The sequence below is a fragment of the Candoia aspera genome, chromosome 6, assembly GCF_035149785.1.
Source record: "Candoia aspera isolate rCanAsp1 chromosome 6, rCanAsp1.hap2, whole genome shotgun sequence".
Classification (NCBI taxonomy): Eukaryota; Metazoa; Chordata; class Lepidosauria; order Squamata; family Boidae; genus Candoia; species Candoia aspera.
This window is the reverse complement of record NC_086158.1, coordinates 10,612,557-10,631,877: the sequence shown is the minus strand read 5'-3', so window position 1 is coordinate 10,631,877 and position 19,321 is coordinate 10,612,557. Positions and strand designations below refer to the sequence as shown.

At 38.7% G+C, this 19,321-nt stretch overlaps 1 protein-coding gene across 3 annotated transcripts in view; it reads left to right on the top strand.

The window, feature by feature from the left end:
• Positions 1-19,321, top strand: part of USP13 (ubiquitin specific peptidase 13) — a 107,182-nt gene that overhangs the window by 71,954 nt on the left and 15,907 nt on the right. For all 3 annotated transcript variants that reach the window (XM_063306409.1, XM_063306408.1, XM_063306410.1), the window contains exons 7-11: positions 157-251; positions 3,471-3,658; positions 6,001-6,072; positions 6,285-6,378; positions 16,684-16,809. In XM_063306409.1, the coding sequence (XP_063162479.1) occupies positions 157-251; positions 3,471-3,658; positions 6,001-6,072; positions 6,285-6,378; positions 16,684-16,809 (575 nt within the window). The remainder of the gene's footprint in view (positions 1-156; positions 252-3,470; positions 3,659-6,000; positions 6,073-6,284; positions 6,379-16,683; positions 16,810-19,321) is intronic.

The window sequence follows — 19,321 nt, the reverse complement described above, 5'->3', positions numbered from 1 at the left end:
ACAATATAGAAAACTTGGTAGTTTTTCATGATGATTATTTGCATAACAACTAGATTGGCAGAAAATTATCATAGTACCATTTCAGAGTTTCAGAATTGTTAAATACTATTGATGGGTAGTATTTGGTGAATTGCCCTTTTGTTCCTCTTTTTGCAGATGTCTATTCCTTTGATGAAGAGGAGGCTGTTTTGGATCCTCATATCGCCAAACACTTAGCTCATTTTGGAATTGACATGCTTCAAATGCATGTAGTAAGTGACTTGATGTTTATGAAGAAGCTGTCCTAAGCAGCCGGTTATCGTGACAAACGAATTTGACAAATAAATCAGGAAAACAAAATCTCGGTGAAAAATACTTTTGTCTCTCTCCCTCTTTCTGCATTTTTTCAGTTTATGCTCTTTTACTGAAATAGATCTGATAACATTAAAAAAAAAAAGAAATGGAAATGGATTAGTATTGGACTAAGTAAAAAAAGCATGGAATATGACCTGTCCACTGAACAGAAACTGATTTTTTGTGTTCGTATATAGATCCTTGCCTGAACTCATCCAGTATATATGCAGATATGTAATAAGTCATATGAGAGCCACTTTGGTGTAGTGGTTAAGGCACCAGGCTAGAAACTCATGAACTATGAGTTCTAGTCCTGCCTTAGGCACAAAGCCAGCTGGGTGACCTTGGGCCAGTCAGTCTCTCTCAGCCCTGGGAAGCAGGCAATGGCAAACCACTGCTGAAAAACCTTGCCAAGAAAACTGCAGGGACTTGTCCAGGCAGTCTCTGAGAATCAGAGACAATTAAATGGATAAAAAAAAAAGTCATAGGAAAGAGTTACATCTGTAATAGCTAAATCAGATGCTCTCACATTAAGGAAGTGTAACATAGATGGGATGACGGGGTCCAGAGAGCTACATCAAGTATCCCTAAAAACTTATAAAATCTATACCTCTAAAATATTTATAATTTAATATAGAATTATTTATTATATTATATATATATTGATAATACATTATTATTAATCTATTAATACTATATTATCAATAATTAATGATAAACTATGTATTACATTTTATATTATATGTATAATAATTTTATACATACTTATATAAAAACTAATTATATAATTTATATATTTATAAAGATTTATAAAGTGTATACTCAGAGTTTTATTTTAATTTGAATAGCCATGCTACTCAGTGTCTTCAAAATCCCACCCCTGTGGTTCTAAAAGAAATATTGCTGTGACCTGAATGACAGCAACACCCTGTAGAAATTTTGTTGTGTGGTTCAGACCATCCCTCCACAACCAGACCTTTTTTGTCAATATGCCCTCACTTTTTGTAACTTTTTGCCCACTGATCTTCCCATGTATTTTCTAAAGCAGCCTTTCTCATCCTTTTGACCCTGGAGGAACCCTTGAAATATTTTTCAGGCCTTGGGGAACCCCTGAACATTCAGGCAGAAATATAGGCCAGAAGTTACAAAATTATTATATTCGTTTCATGGGCAGGCCTGTACGTATGCATTAACAGTGTTCTTAATTTAAAACTAAAGCATGAAACTTACCCCTTTAATGTGAAGTTGCCCAAATTTGAAATAATAAATCGTGATCTCCCAGGGAACCCCTAGTGACCTCTCGCTCAACCCTAGGGTTCCACAAAACCCTGGTTGAGAAACCCTAGTCTGAAGTATGTCTGTAGCTTTTAGTTAAACTCTGGGACAGCTAGGGTTCCATTTTGAAGAATGGAAATCTGCTACCATGTTGTCCTGCAGAAATGTGAGGCTTCATCAGGATGGTATATCAACCAGCTGGTTTTATTCCTCTTTTCTTCTCATTATTATTGATATACCCATTACATATCTGTGATATTAAAGACAATTAAGAGGTGTAAAGTCTGGTAATTTTTTCTTTATTTAAACCTGTCCTATTTGGATCAGTAGCACTGAGAAAAGAAGATATTTAAACTGTCCTCACTGCATTTAAATTCCCTCATCCAAAATCATGCCCTCTGTGGATAATGGAAAAGCTAAGGCACACTTAATAAAAACCTTGAATCCCAGAACAAGTATTTTTTCAGTAGGGATGCATAGGATTAAAGTGTTAAACATCAAGAGAGAGAGAAAAACCAGTCTAGTGAACTTGATGAATTAGCCTGAGCTGCTATTTATTGTAAAGATTGTTTCCCAAAATGAATATTATGGAAATACCTTGTTAAGTCAACTTAAGGATAAGGTTTCAAGTTCTCCACGACTTTTCATTGGGCAAGCTTCTAATCAGAGCAAAAATGGAGGTGCATGAGAAAGGGGACCAAGGGCCTGTGTTCAAGCTTTTTAGTCTGAAAATGATAATCAAATGAGCTTACATCAGATGCTGAAATGATTGCAAGTTTTACCTAGGTGCTACCACAGGGCTCCTGAGCAGAGAAAATAAACTATAGTTAATCCTCCACTTGGGAAAACATAAAACCCTACCATTACTTGCTCCATCGTATATTATGTGTTTGAAAATGTATACCTCACATCATTCGTAAGTTTGCATATTTTGCTATGAAATTACTATATACCTAGCTTAATAAAGTGCTTGCATGATACATTATTCGCTACTTCTTTTGAAAGAATGTTTTTAACCTAGAATTCAGAGTACCCTTTATTCTCCTTTAAAACAACCAGCTAAAGTAAGCTGTATTGTAGATGTAGAAATTTTCTAAAGAGATTGTGATGTTCCTTAATAGCTACATAATGAGTTCATGAGTTATAGGTAGGAATTTCAAAACTACCTGTTCTTGAAAGAGGCTTTATCTTCAAGAAAAATCTAAAAAAACAACCACCACTCCAAACCAGAATGAAATGCGAAACTTGAAAATCAGACTTCTGAACCTTGTCTTAGCATCTACACTGACTCTCCGCAACAATGAGATTGATTAATTGATTGATTATTCAAATTTTATTACTGCCCATCTCCCCCAAAAGAGGGACTCTGGGCGGCTTACAATAAAATCAAGCTACAACAATAAACGTTAAAATCTCATCAACATCAAACACATTACAAATCTAAAATGCAATAAATAAATATAAAAAAGATTGGAAGTAGTTTTATTCTCAGAGCTTTACCATATATCACAGCTGAATGTTTGCAGCAATACTTGGAAGTTTTTGTGGGTGTAAAGATAATTTTCCATGCAAAGCTGTAGAGTGTGACTTAACTGTGGGATCCTTGTATTGATTACAGTTACTTGGGTAATTCAGCAGAGGGAGTCACGGTCACATATATGTCTCAGCAATTATAAAATAAGGTATTTTTATGCTGAGAGATGTTTCCTTTTGGAATGAATGGGTTTTCATAGCCCATTGAGTCACTAGCTGAGATGGCCGGCTACAGAAATCGAATAAATAAATAAACAGACAAGATGTATGATTTTTCTTTTAAATATCCTGGCTTTGTAAGTTGTTAAAAACTTTATTTTTGTTTTCAGACAGAGAACGGCCTGAGAGATAATGACATAAAACCCCGAGTCTCTGAATGGGAAATCATCCAAGAATCGGGCATGAAGTTGAAACCAATGTATGGCCCCGGATATACTGGCATGAAAAACTTGGGGAACAGCTGCTATACCAACAGTGTACTGCAAGCCATTTTCAGTATTCCTGAATTTCAGAGGGCGTAAGTCATTTCCAGGGGTTTGTAAGAACTTGGGTTGCAACAGATTGGAGACAAGCAATTGGTTGATGACTGCACTTTTGGGGAAGGGCCACAGAGGTGGTGCAGCGATGTGTGAAGTGTTACAAATGTACAAGGCTACAATGTCTGTGAAGGCCCCCTGCTATTTAGTTGTATTAAAACCTAGGCTTGTTTCTTCTAAACCTTTGGGAATTTGGGGCCAATAGGTTGCCTCCTTGCTTTAAACACAGTTACTTGCCTATGTGAAGGCAAACTGGGATTTGAGAGGCTAGTTTTTTGGTGACCACTGGCCTTTAATTCTGCATCCTTTTAGAAATATTATTACTGCTATTTATACATGGCAAAACTCATTCAACAGGAAGCTGCCGTTAACTGGGAGTGTTGAGTGAGCATTGTTGTCTGTGGACAAAGTTATATTTATTGCATTATTTTCTTATTTTTGATGTTCTCTTTACAGTGTTTGTTTGTTTGTTTATAGCTTTCCATCTCAAATCCGTGACTCTTGCACATATTCCAGCAAATGTAAAAGCAGCCTCAGGTTGAGCTAACCCTAACGCTTGTGGCTACGTGGACAAAATCTGCGTGGTTTTCTTGCCAACACTGCAGACGTACAGTAGATTGCTGTTGCTTTCTACTGGGATGGTTGGTTTCTAATTCTCCCAGTCTGGTCTATCCTGGTGGTCTCCCATCAAAATATTAACTGAATCTAATGTTTGGAGATCAGTCAAGGCAGGTGTGAAAAAATCCCCCATGCTACTTGATTATGTTCTTGTGGTGCAGGCGCTGTAGAACCTACTGCTCATGTTCTAACCGCCCAGAGTCCCTCTTTTGGGGGAGATGGGCGGTAATTAAATTTGAATAATAAGTTAAAATAAATAAATGTTCTACTATCAAATCAAATCTTTATTATGGTCATAGACCAGCGTAAGGAAGGTGGGGTACAGTCAATTAAAAAGCATAGAAGATACATCAGAGTCTAAAGAAATTACAAAAAGCGAGAAGATATATATAAACCGCCCAGAGTCCCCCTTTCTTGGGGGAGATGGGCGGTAATAGAAGTTTGAAAAATAAATAAATAAATAAATGTATATCTATACGACTTTATTATTCATATATATGTGTATATATATAGAGAGAGAGAGTCTAAAAGAATCTAAAAGTTGGGTAGGAGCATTAGATGGGTGTAGGGGAGCATAAAGGTTACTATGTAGGAGACAATATCAAATTGCAGAGCACTCTAGTATGACAAACTAGATGCTGATTAAGTCTAGTTTATGGCACAGGTCATACTTAACTGGCAGGAGAGATACCTTGATCATGAAGGAGGTTTCCCAGGGTTCATTCAATGCACGTATTCTACTATAGTGTAGCTTCTATCAGGATTCCAGAGTCCATTTAATTTACCCACATAGTGACCAACTGACTAACAGAAAATATCACACCATTTATTTTTCACCCTGAGGTTGGATTGGCACAGCACATGGAATTTGCTACTGAAATCATCCCATGGTATTGCATTTGCACAATATATTGGCGGTGTCCACCCAACAAACTGAGCCTGGATACTGAATAAACTTCTTTATGGATTCACCCAGTACACTGAACCAAAAGCTAACCCAGTAAACTGGTTTTGCAAATAGTGCTAACCCGCAAAACGTGCAGAAAAGGTTGAAGTGACCAAGCTTAGCATGTTGTAGAAGTGCAGGCACTGATCTTTTAATTGGCCTGGTTAAGCATCTGGAGAGGCCAGGATACTGAAGTTTAAGTTAATTCTTGGGTAAGTCAATAGGGGAGCAAGGGATCCCTAAAGATACCTGGTTCATGCTAGCTGGAAATTATCAACACATCTACAGGATACCAGCTTGACATGGGTTTTACAAATTGCTGAAGTATCATATGGAGCTTCTCTGTACTTCAGTATTGATCTGATAATGCTTGTTCATATCATAAAATGATAAGCAAATGATTAAGCAAATCATGAAAACACTGGCTTCAAATATATTCCCAGTGAAGTTAATTCTTCTTTAGATGGAAGTGTAAAGTGTGAATGCAACAGAGTCTGAGCGGGCCTTTCTGATATTGTAGTATAGGAGTGAGGAATGGCAGCAGGGAGAACTTAATGTAACCTAAAGTCTGTTTTGTCCTGTGCCCTAAAGACTGTGCCCGTCTTCAAAAGAAGCACCCTCATATGCATTCTGAGACATCATGAAGGGGATTCCACAATGTCTGTCTTTCTGAAGTAAAAGACACTAATATTTGTAATCTTTCAATATTTTGTTCTTTTTCTTGTTTTCCCTTTTTTCTTCTACTATTCTCTGTGTTAGGTATGTGGGAAACCTTCCAAGAATATTCGACTACTCTTCTTTGGACCCAACACAAGATTTCAATACTCAGATGTAAGTGGCTGGTTACTTTAGGAAGTGGAAAGAAGCTTACTTGGAGGATAGCCTTATTGGGAATGTCTGATGAGTCCAGGTTGGATGTGTGTTGACAGATGGTTGATTTAAACTTACTTTCCACTTCCTGTCCTTTCTCCCTTTTTAAAACTTCGTGGGCAACTTTTTGTATGCTTTCTCTTTCTTCCCCTCTCCCTTCTCCTTTACTACAGGGCTAAATTGGGACATGGCCTTCTTTCAGGCCAGTATTCGAAACCTCCAGTGAAATCTGAGCTCATTGAACAGGTGATGAAGGAACAACACAAGGTATTTGATCCATCGTATACAGCTTGAGAATTAAGTAGAAGGGGACAGATGTGAAGAACCACCATTGTTTTACAAAACGATTGTCTCTTCGAAAATCACAGCCTCAGCAATAGCAGAATATTTATTTGTAATTTAGGTATTATAGAGATCTTTGCAAAGGTCTAGAGAGAATTCTTGTATGGAACTTTAATTTAAAGATTTGAAAAGTAAACGCTGTATTATTATGCAAAGGCACAATAGTCTTGTTCAGATGTTAGGCTAATGCAGGAGAAAACAGTATGCAGCTCAGTGAGTGCCCCAAGACTGCATCAGTGAAATTGGACAGCCAGATGTTGAATAACAACAACATGATTTTCTGCCAATTTTGGCAGGATATTGAGTACAATAGATGCAATAAGCTTCTAATAAGCTTAGCAAACTTACTGTAACAAAAACTTGCAAAGTGCACACCAAAGGAAAAAAGTGGGCCAAATATTCGATTTTTCTATTTCAGTGAAATGCGTACGTGGCAGATGCACCTCTTGCAGCCCTTGACATGGGGGGTGGGGAAGTGGGTGGCAGAAATACAAATAATGACTATCTGCAAAATAGCCATAACTGTTTAGCACAATGGGAATGAACTTTATATTCATCTCCAAGCTGTTCCTCTGCTGGAAATTCCGAACTGAACGTTAGGAACATGGCCGGCTGCTTCCAGCTGAGTCAAGCCATTGGACCATCTACACCTGTAATGTTGACACTAATTAGTGACAGCATTCTGGGTTCCATGTGAGAATTTCTCTACCCTTACTTGAAGATGGTGGAGTTTGTTGAGAGGATTTTTTCCATAAAAGTCATATGCTATTTTGTTGAGTTACAGCCCTCTCGAATTGGACGTTTCATTTCTTTTTTTCAATTGTTTCATGATGTCCGATGTTTGCCTTGACTTTGGCTTATTGAATCAAGCCAGCTACAGTTACAAGACCACAGTTTGAAGCTGGCTTGTTTCAATACACAAGTTAATTGTTTAAGAAAAGCTGGCTCAAAATTGACTGGATTTGGACAATAATACCTAATTGTAGTTAATTAAAATGAAGGGATTATTTCCATTCTCTTTTACTCATCTAAATAGGAAAGGGATTCAGGTGTGCATGAATCCCAGCTTTTTACCTAACATTAAATCATAGTTTAGTGTCAGATCCATGGGGCCAGAAAACAGAGGACTCCTTTATTTAGTTTTCCAAGTGCCTTCTTAGGTCCAAATAACCATGAGATACAGGAGAGCCATGAATGGTATTGAATACTATGGTATTGAAACTGACCGAAATGTCCAAGAGGGCCAGACCTGTAGCACTACCTCTGTCCCAAGGTCTCTAGAAGTAGTCTGAAAGACAACCATTGCTGTCTCCGTACTGTACCCCAGCCTGAACCCAGACTGAAAGGGGTTCAGATAATTTACTTCATTCAGAGCCCTTTGCAGCTGACAAAACTTGTCCAATGCTGTTGGGTCCAAGAATGGTTTCAAGACAGACAGTACCACCCCCTCCTGCAAAGAGTCATCAACCACCACATGGACCCAACCACATGCCACCTCCTGGGAGGCCTTGACCAACCAGAAGGGCATGGGTCCAGAACACAGGTGCCCAAGCTCACAGCTGTGAGGACCATCTACTTTCTCAGGATTGACCAGCTCCAACTCATTCCAGATAACAGGGCACAGTTGTGTCTCAGTAACTTCCAAAGGACCAAGAGTCTGGAAATGACTAATAAACATATCTGAAGAATAGTCCCATGCAGCATAAACACAAACAGAGGACAAATTGGTATGTTTAACAATTGTGTCAGTTGACATCCCAGTGCAACCTTCATTATTTTTCATTTTGGCAAAAAGATACCTTTGTATTCTGAGAGCAACACTCTGAGCTAGTGTTCATAAAAGTGCTTGCCTGGTTTAAGAATGAAACAGGAAGATATTTATGTCTGCCCTACTTTATACGCTTTGTTTAATGAGAAACCATTGATATAGTTAGTATTTACATCTAGTTAACATCTGAGTTCCAGCCAGTGTTTTATTACCCCTAAAATGTGGAAACTCATTGTAGACCTCCATGCCTCACCCCTTACCTCTCCCTCTAAAGTGCTGTATATATTTCCCAAGTAAATCTAACACAGATTTTAATTCAACTTGAAAACTATTTGTAACTCTCTGCAGGATGGTGCCACTTCTGAAATTTGATTTTTTTTGTAACGTATTTAATTGCTTGGGTAGAAATTGCTGTAATTCTTAATCTCATTTTATGATTTATACTGTGCTGCTGAATGTTGCTGTCAATATTCATAGTTTACTTGGATTTTAATAAAGATTTGTAGTTTTTAAAAAGTATTTAGTACATTCCCATTACTTAAAACTAATCAGTGAAATATTGAAAAAAATAACTAATTCTAGGATGCTTGTAGGATGCTTGTAAATTTCCTATTTACAGGTAGTCCTCACTTGATGACAGTTTGTTCAGCAGCTGTCCGGATTTAGGAGGGCACTAAAAAAACAACTTATGACCTTTCCTTGCACTCACAACTGTCATAGTGTCCCCTCGGTCATGTGATTGTGATTCAGGTACTTGGCAACCATCGCACATTTACAACAGTTGCAGCATCCCATGGTTATGTGATCACTATTTTTAACCTTCCCAGCCGGCTTCTGATAAGCAAAATCAATAAGGAAGCACATGATTCACTTAATGACCACATGGTTTGCTTAACGACTGCCACAAAAATTGTCATGAAATAGGTCCAGATTAACGACTGCATTGCTTAGCGACCTAAATTCTGGTCTCAATTGTGGTTGTTAAGCGAGGACTACCTGATACCTACTTTGTGCTTGATTTTTTTATTTTTTTGTGTGCCTTTTTTCATAGATAGATAGATAGATATAGATGGTATATTTAGAAAGGAAAGGTCACTGTAACAGATATAGGGGATGCAGTAGCTAGTGAGGATTTTTTCTTCTGGGAAGAACTACTTGGGTAAACACAGATATATTTATAGGAGGGTTGAAAGTTGAATCAGTAGGTTAATCAGCTGAACTTCAACTTGAAGGCAGATTTTGTGAGTGATTGAATGTCGGGTCAAAAGTTGAAGAAAAACTCTTTCTAGAAGCTTCTTTGATTCTACAGTATTTTATTTGATTGTGCGCTCTTTGATTTCTGTGCTGTGTTTGTGTTAAGACTGAATGCTGAGGCAGAAATTGCAAGTCATAAAAACCTATGAAAGCATAGCTAATGAAATCAAAGGTATTTAAAGGCCTAGAGAAAGATATCTATGCAAATACTCTGAAGACAGGATAAGGGCCAAATGCAGTTCTTGAGGAACCTGTAATCTGGGAGTGATAAAATGCTGACAGTGACACTTTCTTCTGATAATGAGTAATAGCAGCTTTTCTTTATTCAGTTATGAGCAGTGATCACACCCTTCAGTGTCTCAGGAAAAAAACACATGAAACCTTTATATAAAGTCTACATACCACGGTCAACTCAGTGACTTCATGGACACGTTGGTGGAACTTCCTTGGCAATAACACAGAAGTAGTTCATCACTGATGCCTCACAGGATTTTCTGGAATCCTGCTTCTATGTAGGTGGTCAGTGATAAGACCCGATCAGTGCAGCTTCGTTTAGGGCGAAAACCAGCTTGCTCCATGGGAACCCTCTCGAATATCTTGATGCTAATTCTGTTATAGAGGAGCATTTCTAAAAGCCTGTAAATTGTGCTCAAAAGTGCAGTGGGCCGATAACTTTTTGGTTGGTTACCTGGTTTTCCTGGCTTGAGAATAGCAATAATGTTAGAATGCTTCATCTTATGGGGCATCATGCCTGTCATCACGATATTTGTAAAGAAGTCTGCCAGCCACTTCTACAGTTAAGGAGGAATTCTGGATGGATTCCGTCAGGCCCTGGTGCCTTGTTCGCCTTCACATCCTTCAGCATGGTTGTTACTTCATCAGTCGAGAATGGGCGGGAGTATTCAGTTTGTTCTTCGCTGGTAGCAAGCAGCGCTGTAAACTTATGTTTAATATAAATTGCATGAGGTCTATCCTGTGGGGCACTAGATGTTGATACAATGTGGGCTGCGATCTTATTTGGGGATGTAGATATACTATTTTGTGCCATCCTGTGGCCTTCACCCAGTTTCCGTAAGAGTGACCAGGCTTTTCTGCTGGATTTTTTAAAATCCAGAGCCTCAAGCTGTTTCTATCCACTTCTTTTGTCGCCCTAAGTCAAGACTATGTAGTAATTCATCCACAATTTCTTGATCTCCATTCTCAAGGAATTCCTGATAGTTTTTCGCAATCATCATTCCATCCTGAAATATATTGTTTGCGATATCCTCTAGGTATGGTGTTCTTTGCTACACTTATTATTGCCCCCACAAATTTCTTGTAAGACTCTGACATAATACCCAAAATATCTTGGGGTAACCCTAGACAGGACGCTTACTTCTAAGAAGCACTTAGAAGATACCACAGCTAAACTGAGAACTAGAATTAACATTCTTCATAAGCTATGCGGTACTCCATGGGGTTCTTCTGCTGACATGCTGTGCACTTTGGCTCTAGCGCTGGTCTATTCAGCTGTGGAATATTGCGCTCTGGTGTGGCTTAATAATGCGCACGCAAAGAAGGTAGACATAGAGCTCAACAGTATGATGCAGATTATTAGCGGAACCATCAGGTCCACTCCTACCCAATGGCTGCCCATCTTGAGTCATATCCATCCTCCAGACCTCCAGCGGAAGAATGCTCTTCTCCGAGAATATAAAAGGATAGCTGATAACTCCGAGCTCCCCATACATGGCGATATAGCGGAATTAGGAATAAACAGATTGCGATCTAGGCATCCACCTATGGCTTTGTTGTTTATTCGTTCAGTTGCTTCTGACTCTTTGTGACTTCATGGACCAGCCCACGCCAGAGCTTCCTGTCGGTTGTCAACAACCCCAGCTCCCCCAGGGATGAGTCCGTCACCTCTAGAATATCATCCATCCATCTTGCCCTTATTCGGCCCCTCTTCCTTTTGCCCTCCACTCTCCCTAGCATCAGCATCTTCTCCAGGGTGTCCTGTCTTCTCATTATGTGGCCAAAGTATTTCAGTTTTGCCTTTAATACCATTCCCTCAAGTGAGCAGTTTGGCTTTATTTCCTGGAGGATGGACTGGTTTGATCTTCTTGCAGTCCAAGGCACTCTCAGAATTTTCCTCCAGCACCACAGTTCAAAAGCATCGATCTTCCTTCTCTCAGCCTTCCTTATGGTCCAGCTCTCGCAGCCATATGTTACTACGGGGAACACCATTGCTTTAACTATGCGGACCTTTGTTGTCAGTGTGATGTCTCTGCTCTTAACTATTTTATCGAGATTTGTCATTGCTCTTCTCCCAAGTATTAAGCATCTTCTGATTTCCTGACTGCAGTCAGCATCTGCAGTAATCTTCGCACCTAGAAATACAAAGTCTTTCACTGCTTCTACATTTTCTCCCTCTACCACCTATGGCTACTGCCAGGGAATTGGCTATAAAAAATTCCATCTCCTCAATTCCTGGAGGCAATCTTGGCAAAAAGCCTGCCCCCAGCATTGTCAAAGCCTACCCTGTATTACAACGAAGCTCCTGTTTTTGATCAGCCATGCAGAATATGGTCAGCTATCAACAGAGTGTGCGCTGTTCATGGCAGGTGTGCAGATTCCCTGTATAAATGGGGTAAGATACCATCTCCAAGGTGTGACTGCGGGGCTGACAGGCAAACTGTTAAACACATAATACAAGAATGTAAGACTAGAGCCTACGACTTGCTGATTTCTTGATGGCAACTGATGCTGCAAAAGACTATATTTGTAATCTTAATGTTGGTTTTTAGTTATAATTGCCCTATGACCATTGTGTATTTTCTGTATACCTTTTTATATTTCCATTTTTAAAATATAATGTATTTGTAATATGTATGATGTGCTGCCATACAATAAATAATAAATAAATACAGGATTTTTTAAAAAAAATTCCCTGTTTAGTCTGCAATTCTGGCCTAATCATTTGCTGATGGATGGGGTGAACTTTGATGTTCTATCTTTGAGAAATCTTTCAGAACTGATGTCTCTGTCTTTAAAAAGAAGAAAAGAGGCTGGGATTTTCTGGCCTTGAGAAGAGAAGACTAAGAGATAGAGATGATAATGTTCTTTAGATATCTGAAAGGATGCCCCTGTTCTCTGTTGTTCCAGAATGCAGGGCACAGAATAATGGATTAAAGATACAGGAAGGCAGATTTCCACTGAATGTGAGAAAGAAAACTTCCTAACAGTAAGAGCAGTTTAATGGTGGAACTAATTACCCAGGGTAGTATCAGTTTCCCTTTCACTGGATATTTTCCAGCAAAGTCTAGATAGTCATCTGTTGGATGCTTTAAGAGAAGGGGGACAGAGTTGATTTCAATTATATGATTTTAACCAGGACTGACCCCACTTAGCTTTTCACAGTCAGCTAAAGTTGGCTAGGCACTATCAGATGGCTGGGCAAGTGGAAGTTTTGCTAATGAACCATTTTAAAAAAACATGAATGATCAGTTGTCCTTTTGAAGAATCAGTAAACAATACATTTTAGCACATTCCCAATTTATTGAATAGAGAAGAGAACCAAGACTTAGAGCATTGGAGTTTATTTCCCACAACCAAGATGAATGGCAGTCAATTTTGGGCAGAACCTATATATTTTAGCTCTCAGTCTGTAACAGGCCTTGTTATTTTCTTCTGCCTGCACAGGAAGAATTACAGTTATGGCATCCCACTGTAAATATGTCTTCTTGGGTGCTTCTCTGACCATCAGAGTGGGGTCCTGTTTGTCACAGGGCTTTGGAAGCAGTTGATTTTATCATATATGGACGCTCCCAGCTCCCAAAAAACTGGATTCATATCCTACAACCCGAAAACATCATGGATCATCATGTTTACTTCTTCTAGTTGACTAGATCTCTATAAATATAGCCTTCTTATTTACATGGATGGCATATAGCTTACACCATGTCTGTTAATGTACTTTATAAAGAGTTCTCTTAATTTTATGTAACGGCGGGACATCACGGAGTGCCTCCTGCCTAAATTATCTGTGTGAGAGGTTGAATAATTAACCCAGTTTATTTTTAGCTAAGCTGTTTTGCAACTGTTGATGAGGAAAGCATGCCCAGAATTTTCTGTTTCTGTATATAAATATACGTAGTCATCTGTATGCTGAAACCTGTTGTAACATGTTCAGGTTTTGGAAGTTTGCAAGCTTTACCATAAGGGAGTATCTGTCCCCCTTAGTGAGTTAGGATAGAAAATTCAGAGAGAGGATAGTTAAGAAAGAAAGAAAGAAACATGTTGGTATAGTTTTTAATCTCCTTTGCTTTCCTGAAAGCATAAGTGTAAGGACAAGAAGAAATCAAATGAATTGGCTGAAAGAGAATTATGTTTTTCAGTTAGGTAACAATGGATACAACTACACTATAGCACCTTTTAAACAATGTATCTTTTGTTGAGGAATGCTAGGAATTGTAGTTCTGCGTATGGGTGCTTAAGAGTTGTGTGTGAGAGAAAAAGATACAGACAAATTATTTCAATTCTGGCAAAGGCTAGTCAAGAGTCTCCAAGAAACTAAAAAACGTGGCCTAAAAGCTATTGTCACCCTTGTTTGCTCTGGAGCATCCTTATTGTCACCCAAAAAGTGCTCTTGTAGATCAGCTGGCTGGGAGTTCTAGGAGATACAGGCCCAAGGCGTTGCTAGAATACTGGGTTGGAGAATATATATTGTCTGGATAATACATTATGCTTATCCAGGTCAGTTTAAATTGTTATTGATCATTTTGCCAAAACATGATAAGCTTAGTTTATACCTGGGTTAAGCTTTTTGTGTGTGATTCTGCCACTTGGTTACTTTATGATTCAATGTATTGTGCAAGCCCAGAAGATTAACCAAGTTAAGTAACTAACTTCAACCCAGCCATGATGTCACAGGGGAATATAATTTCCAGTATGTTATCAAGGGTGATCAACATTTTAGGCTTCTCCATTCATCTAACTTCCCCTTTAAAATTATGTCAAGGAGCTATTATCAGTGGCCATCTCGAATTAGGTTACTTTGTCTCCTTGAGTTGGCTTGCACTGTTATTTTATTTTTATTTTATTCTTTATTATAACTAACCAACCTATTTTTCGATTATCTGAGAGGGAATAACTCACTACACTTGGCAGTTCTCAGAACCTCAGTACCAATTCCTGATTCCCTGGATTTGTTGGCATGAGCCATGAGTGTTAAAGTGGCATAAAATTGATATGGATTCTTTCTTTTTTCATGAAGGATCAGAGAAACAGTAGTATAGCTACATTCACATGATACACTGAGCCACAAAACTAAACAGCTGTTTTTTTAGCCTAACTCTAATCCTAACCTTGACTCATATTCTTGAACCTTGCCTACAGGTAGAATTTGGTACTTTGGCTCTTAACTTACAGACAAGATTTGCCTTACTCTAAACTGTGACTCTGTGGGACTGACTTCTGTGCAGAGATTGCCTGACTGTTCACTGGCTCTTTCAGTCCTTATGAGTCTCATGATGTGCGTACCCATCATGCTATTTCCTTTCAGGATAAGCAATATTATGCAGAGCACAGGAAAGGACTAAGAAATAGTAGGTCAAAAGAATTAAAGGCGTAAACTAACAAAAAGACAAGGAAACTTAATTCAGCGTCTGCCTGCCTGCCTCTCTCTTTCTCTCCATACCTTGCAATCTTGTACAAACCATAATTGCTTCTACCACTCGCATACACTGCTTCATAGATTATTCTTTAAAGTTCTCACTTCTTTTTGGGAATCTCATCAACTCTATCCATCCATGTCTCCCTCAGTCCTCCCCTTCCTCTCAACCCATGCACTCTTCTTTCATATGTTTGTTTTTCAATTTGCTCTTCGTTCATTCTCACTATATAACCAAACCACCTCAATGCATTTCTTTCATACCGGTACTCACATTTACATTAAATCCACCATTCATTCAGCACCGCTTCGTTCTAGATCCAGTCCGTTCTTATGGTACTGTAAGTGCCTCATTCCCACCACATTCAACTTCTGTGATTCTTCTGACATACACAGATGTTTCAGGTGGGCAGTAGCACACTCTTATGCACAGCCGTTATCACTTCTTTTAACAAACGTTCATTCCTTGTAACTGTCATGTTCCTGTTCCGATATTTATGGTTCCTCGTAACGTTTCACATGTCATGTCTGCAGTTGCGTGCCTGCCTGGCCACGCTGGTAAATTTCCTTTGTGCTGACTTGTGATCTTCTGGAATGTATGTTTGGGTTATCTCTGCTGTTCAAGGTTACTTTCTCAGGCCGATTCTAACGGTTGCTAGCATCTGGGGTGGGTGGTTGCTATGCTAGCCTGAGGGGAGGGTTCGCAACGGGAGCAAGGCTTTTTAAGTTTGTATTTGGCGCGCTTTTGCTCATTCTCAGCTTTCTTCGTACTTTGCATACTATTCATTCAATAAATCAGTTTTCTCTAGTAATTACTGATGAGACTCCTTTTATTGGAATAGGCAACCGTTACAGTAACATACATACTTCCTGCTACCTTTCTACCAGCAATGACACAACTTAAAATTTCTCCATTTCTCTTCTTTAACCGACTTGTTACCAAAGTTCACAATTCACCTACTTGCTGTAGTTTTTGGGGGGCATTTATATCTAACTTACACTCATTCACTCCATTTTCCCTGCCAAACACAATACCTTGGTCTTTGATACATTGATTTTCATATCTGTACTCTTTGTTGTGTTGTACAATCTATCTTCCATTACCTGCTAACAGTAAGGACAACATTCTGTGAATCTGCAGGGTAGGATGAGTGTCTGCACTATCCATCTGCCACAGTAAAAGAGTGCACAGGCAATGAACTAATGTACGTACCTGGAGCTACACTTGAATGACGTTCTCTGCATGGATGATAAGCTGTGTACTGTCATAGTGAATATATCTTACCAGTTGTGCCAGTTCACTCATGGATTCTAATGTGGATCTGTAGACAAACAAACAACAGAATCAAGTGGCATCATAACAATTCTTGTCCTCTCTCCCTCCATTTTCTGGCAACAATGAATAAAATGAAAATAATAGATTTTTGTCAGACTTACTGGGAAACAAACTGTCCTAAAGGAGCATAATAGTTATACCGTTTCTGTCATATTCAGTGAAAGAAACTTTTCAAAATATATTTGACCTCTTTTTTCTTTTCCTTCTCATTTTGGGTTTCAGCCTCAGCACAATGGTATTTCTCCTCGCATGTTCAAAGCTTTTGTAAGCAAAGGGCACCCCGAATTTTCCTCCAGTCGGCAACAAGATGCACAAGAGTTTTTTCTGCACCTTATCAACCTGATAGAGGTGAGCAAACGTTACTTCTAGTTTTGTTTCCTTTTCTTCACATGAACAAACAAGCAAAAGGTAATACCAGCCAATCTTACACAACCATTTAGGTATTTTATTCATAGATAAATGTGGTACCAACTGTCAGGCTTCTGGTCAAGGACATTATGAATCTCAATTCTTCTAGAAATTCAACCTCACATATAGGAATCAACTAAAAGAAATTTCCAGGACTTGATACTGGTAGTTATGCTGCTTTATTATAGACAAGAAGGAAGATATTGTCTGTCTGTCTGTCTTCCTTTTTGTCCAATATATCTCTACCTCTACCTCTACTTCTACCAAATTAGATATGAGGGACTAGCATGCTTCAGAACACAGAAATCAGGCTGTCTGTCTGTCTGCCTGCCTGCCTGCCTGCCCCAGGACTTAGAATTAAGCTTTTTCCTCTCACCTGTTCAAGTTAACTGATTCTTAGTCAATATTTTCCTACTCTTGAGAGCCCAGTGTACCTGCTCAGTGCTCACACAGTGGCTTTCTTTGTGGTCTCCTACCTTGTCAGCTTTGGCTATTATGCCAATAGTATATATTGGGCTTTCAGAGATTTATATAAGCTAAAGATGTGGTCTCTCCTAGCTATTTTAGCTTACCACATCGTACATGGGGAAACAGAGATGTACAGCTGTTTCTGAGCCAAAGACGTTTGGTTCTGAGTGATGTGCTAAAAGCTGCCTTTTTACAAAGAAGAAGGTAGGGCCATGCCCCCTAAACATGTATTTCATTTAATTATATTGAGACATGCCCAGCTGAATCAGCAGTGTTTTATTAGTAAAGCTTAGTAAACCTTTCCTTTGAAGCAGACATGCATAAACTGGGGCCACATTGTCCTCTAAAGACTTAGAACTGACACCCCACTCCCAGGCGATCTTCTGTTTTAGAAGAAAAGAAAATGATCCTTTGTGCGTTACCAAGAAACCATTGTGGATTCAGCTGGGCATGTTTCAATGACAGATTTCGCTAAATCATCGTCATTCCTTTTAAATAAATCAATTGGGTAAACAGGCTTGAGTGCCTCATAAATTTTCTCTTAAAAGAATGCCATGAAATGAATTTAATAAAAATCAATGCAAGACTCTCTTAAGCTGAATTTGGAAGGTTGACATTGGGAAGTGATCATTATTTAATAAAGCTTGTTTCTTGAATAGTATGGCCACAGCGCAGACTAAGAAACCTACAGAAACTTCAGTGTCATCCATATACAGTATTGCAAAAAAAGGCATAAAAATCCTCCTGGCCATAGAACTGTGGTGAACATTTTGCCAGTTTATGTTAAGCAGAAAGCCATGGTATAAATTTAATAATCATCCTTGGAATATGGATTTCACAGTCTTGGATATTTAAGGCTAAGATTTTGATTTCTCAAAGAAAGCAATTCCTTCGCAAAATAGCTGCTATCAAAGGGTGAAATGACTAATTAGAGAGAGAGCACTGAAATTTTCAAAGGGAAGAATTATGTATTTCTTAGTATCATTCTTGATTCCCCAGTTAAATCAATATGGGAGGAAGACAGGAACTTCAGGTTACTATGTAAAAAATCCAGAAAGTGGATCTCATTCAGGTGGCTGAAAGGAGTCACAGGGAATAATTATTTAATAAACCTGACAACAACCAACAGATTTCTTCCTGTGTTTTTCTGAGCCATATGATGTATTTTCGCTTCTGTTCTTTGAGTTGGAAAGCTCCAAAACCTCCTTCCATTTTTCTTTTCTTTTTTAAAGAAAGGGTTAAAGAGATTGAATATAATAAGCTTCTATTTGTTTTGATTACTTGTTGGGCCCTTCTCTAATCTAGCAGTCTCCAGATACAATCCCAGCCCAATATAGACTTGAAAGATGCCAGGTTGGAAAAACTTTCTTGAAGTAACATATGCAGCTATGTAAAGTGTGAATGGGGAATGATAGAGAAAGTCATGGAATTGCAAGATCATTTACTGGCAAGATACTTGCAAAAGGTGTACATATAGCTTTACTTGGTGTGTGTGCAAAGAGAAATCCAAAATGGAAGGTTTGCTTCAACGTCCCCCTTTTTTTTTTTGCAAACGCCAGCTTCAAACAAACAAATCTTTATTACAGTCAAAGACCAGCATAAGGAGGGTGAGGTATAGTCAGTTGAAAGCATAGAAGGTACATTAAAGTCTAATACAAGAAGCTGAAACACAAAAGTACATTAACATTTGATATAAAAAGCTAAAACACAGAAATATAAAGGAAAAGGAAGAAGAAAAAAGGGGGGAAAAAAGAAGATCTGGAGGGAGGGGTAGGAGCATTAGATGGGTGTGGGGGGGCATTATGGTTAGAATATCTGTAAGTGCGGTACTCTAGTATATTAAAATAAATGCTAGTTTATGGCACTGGTCATCATCTGGAGCATTTTAAGCGCTGCTGCATAGAACCTGGCAACATCGTATGATGTAGCAGGGTTGGAATCTGACAGCAGCAGGGAGGTGTAAAATTGTCCTGAGCGCCCTGGG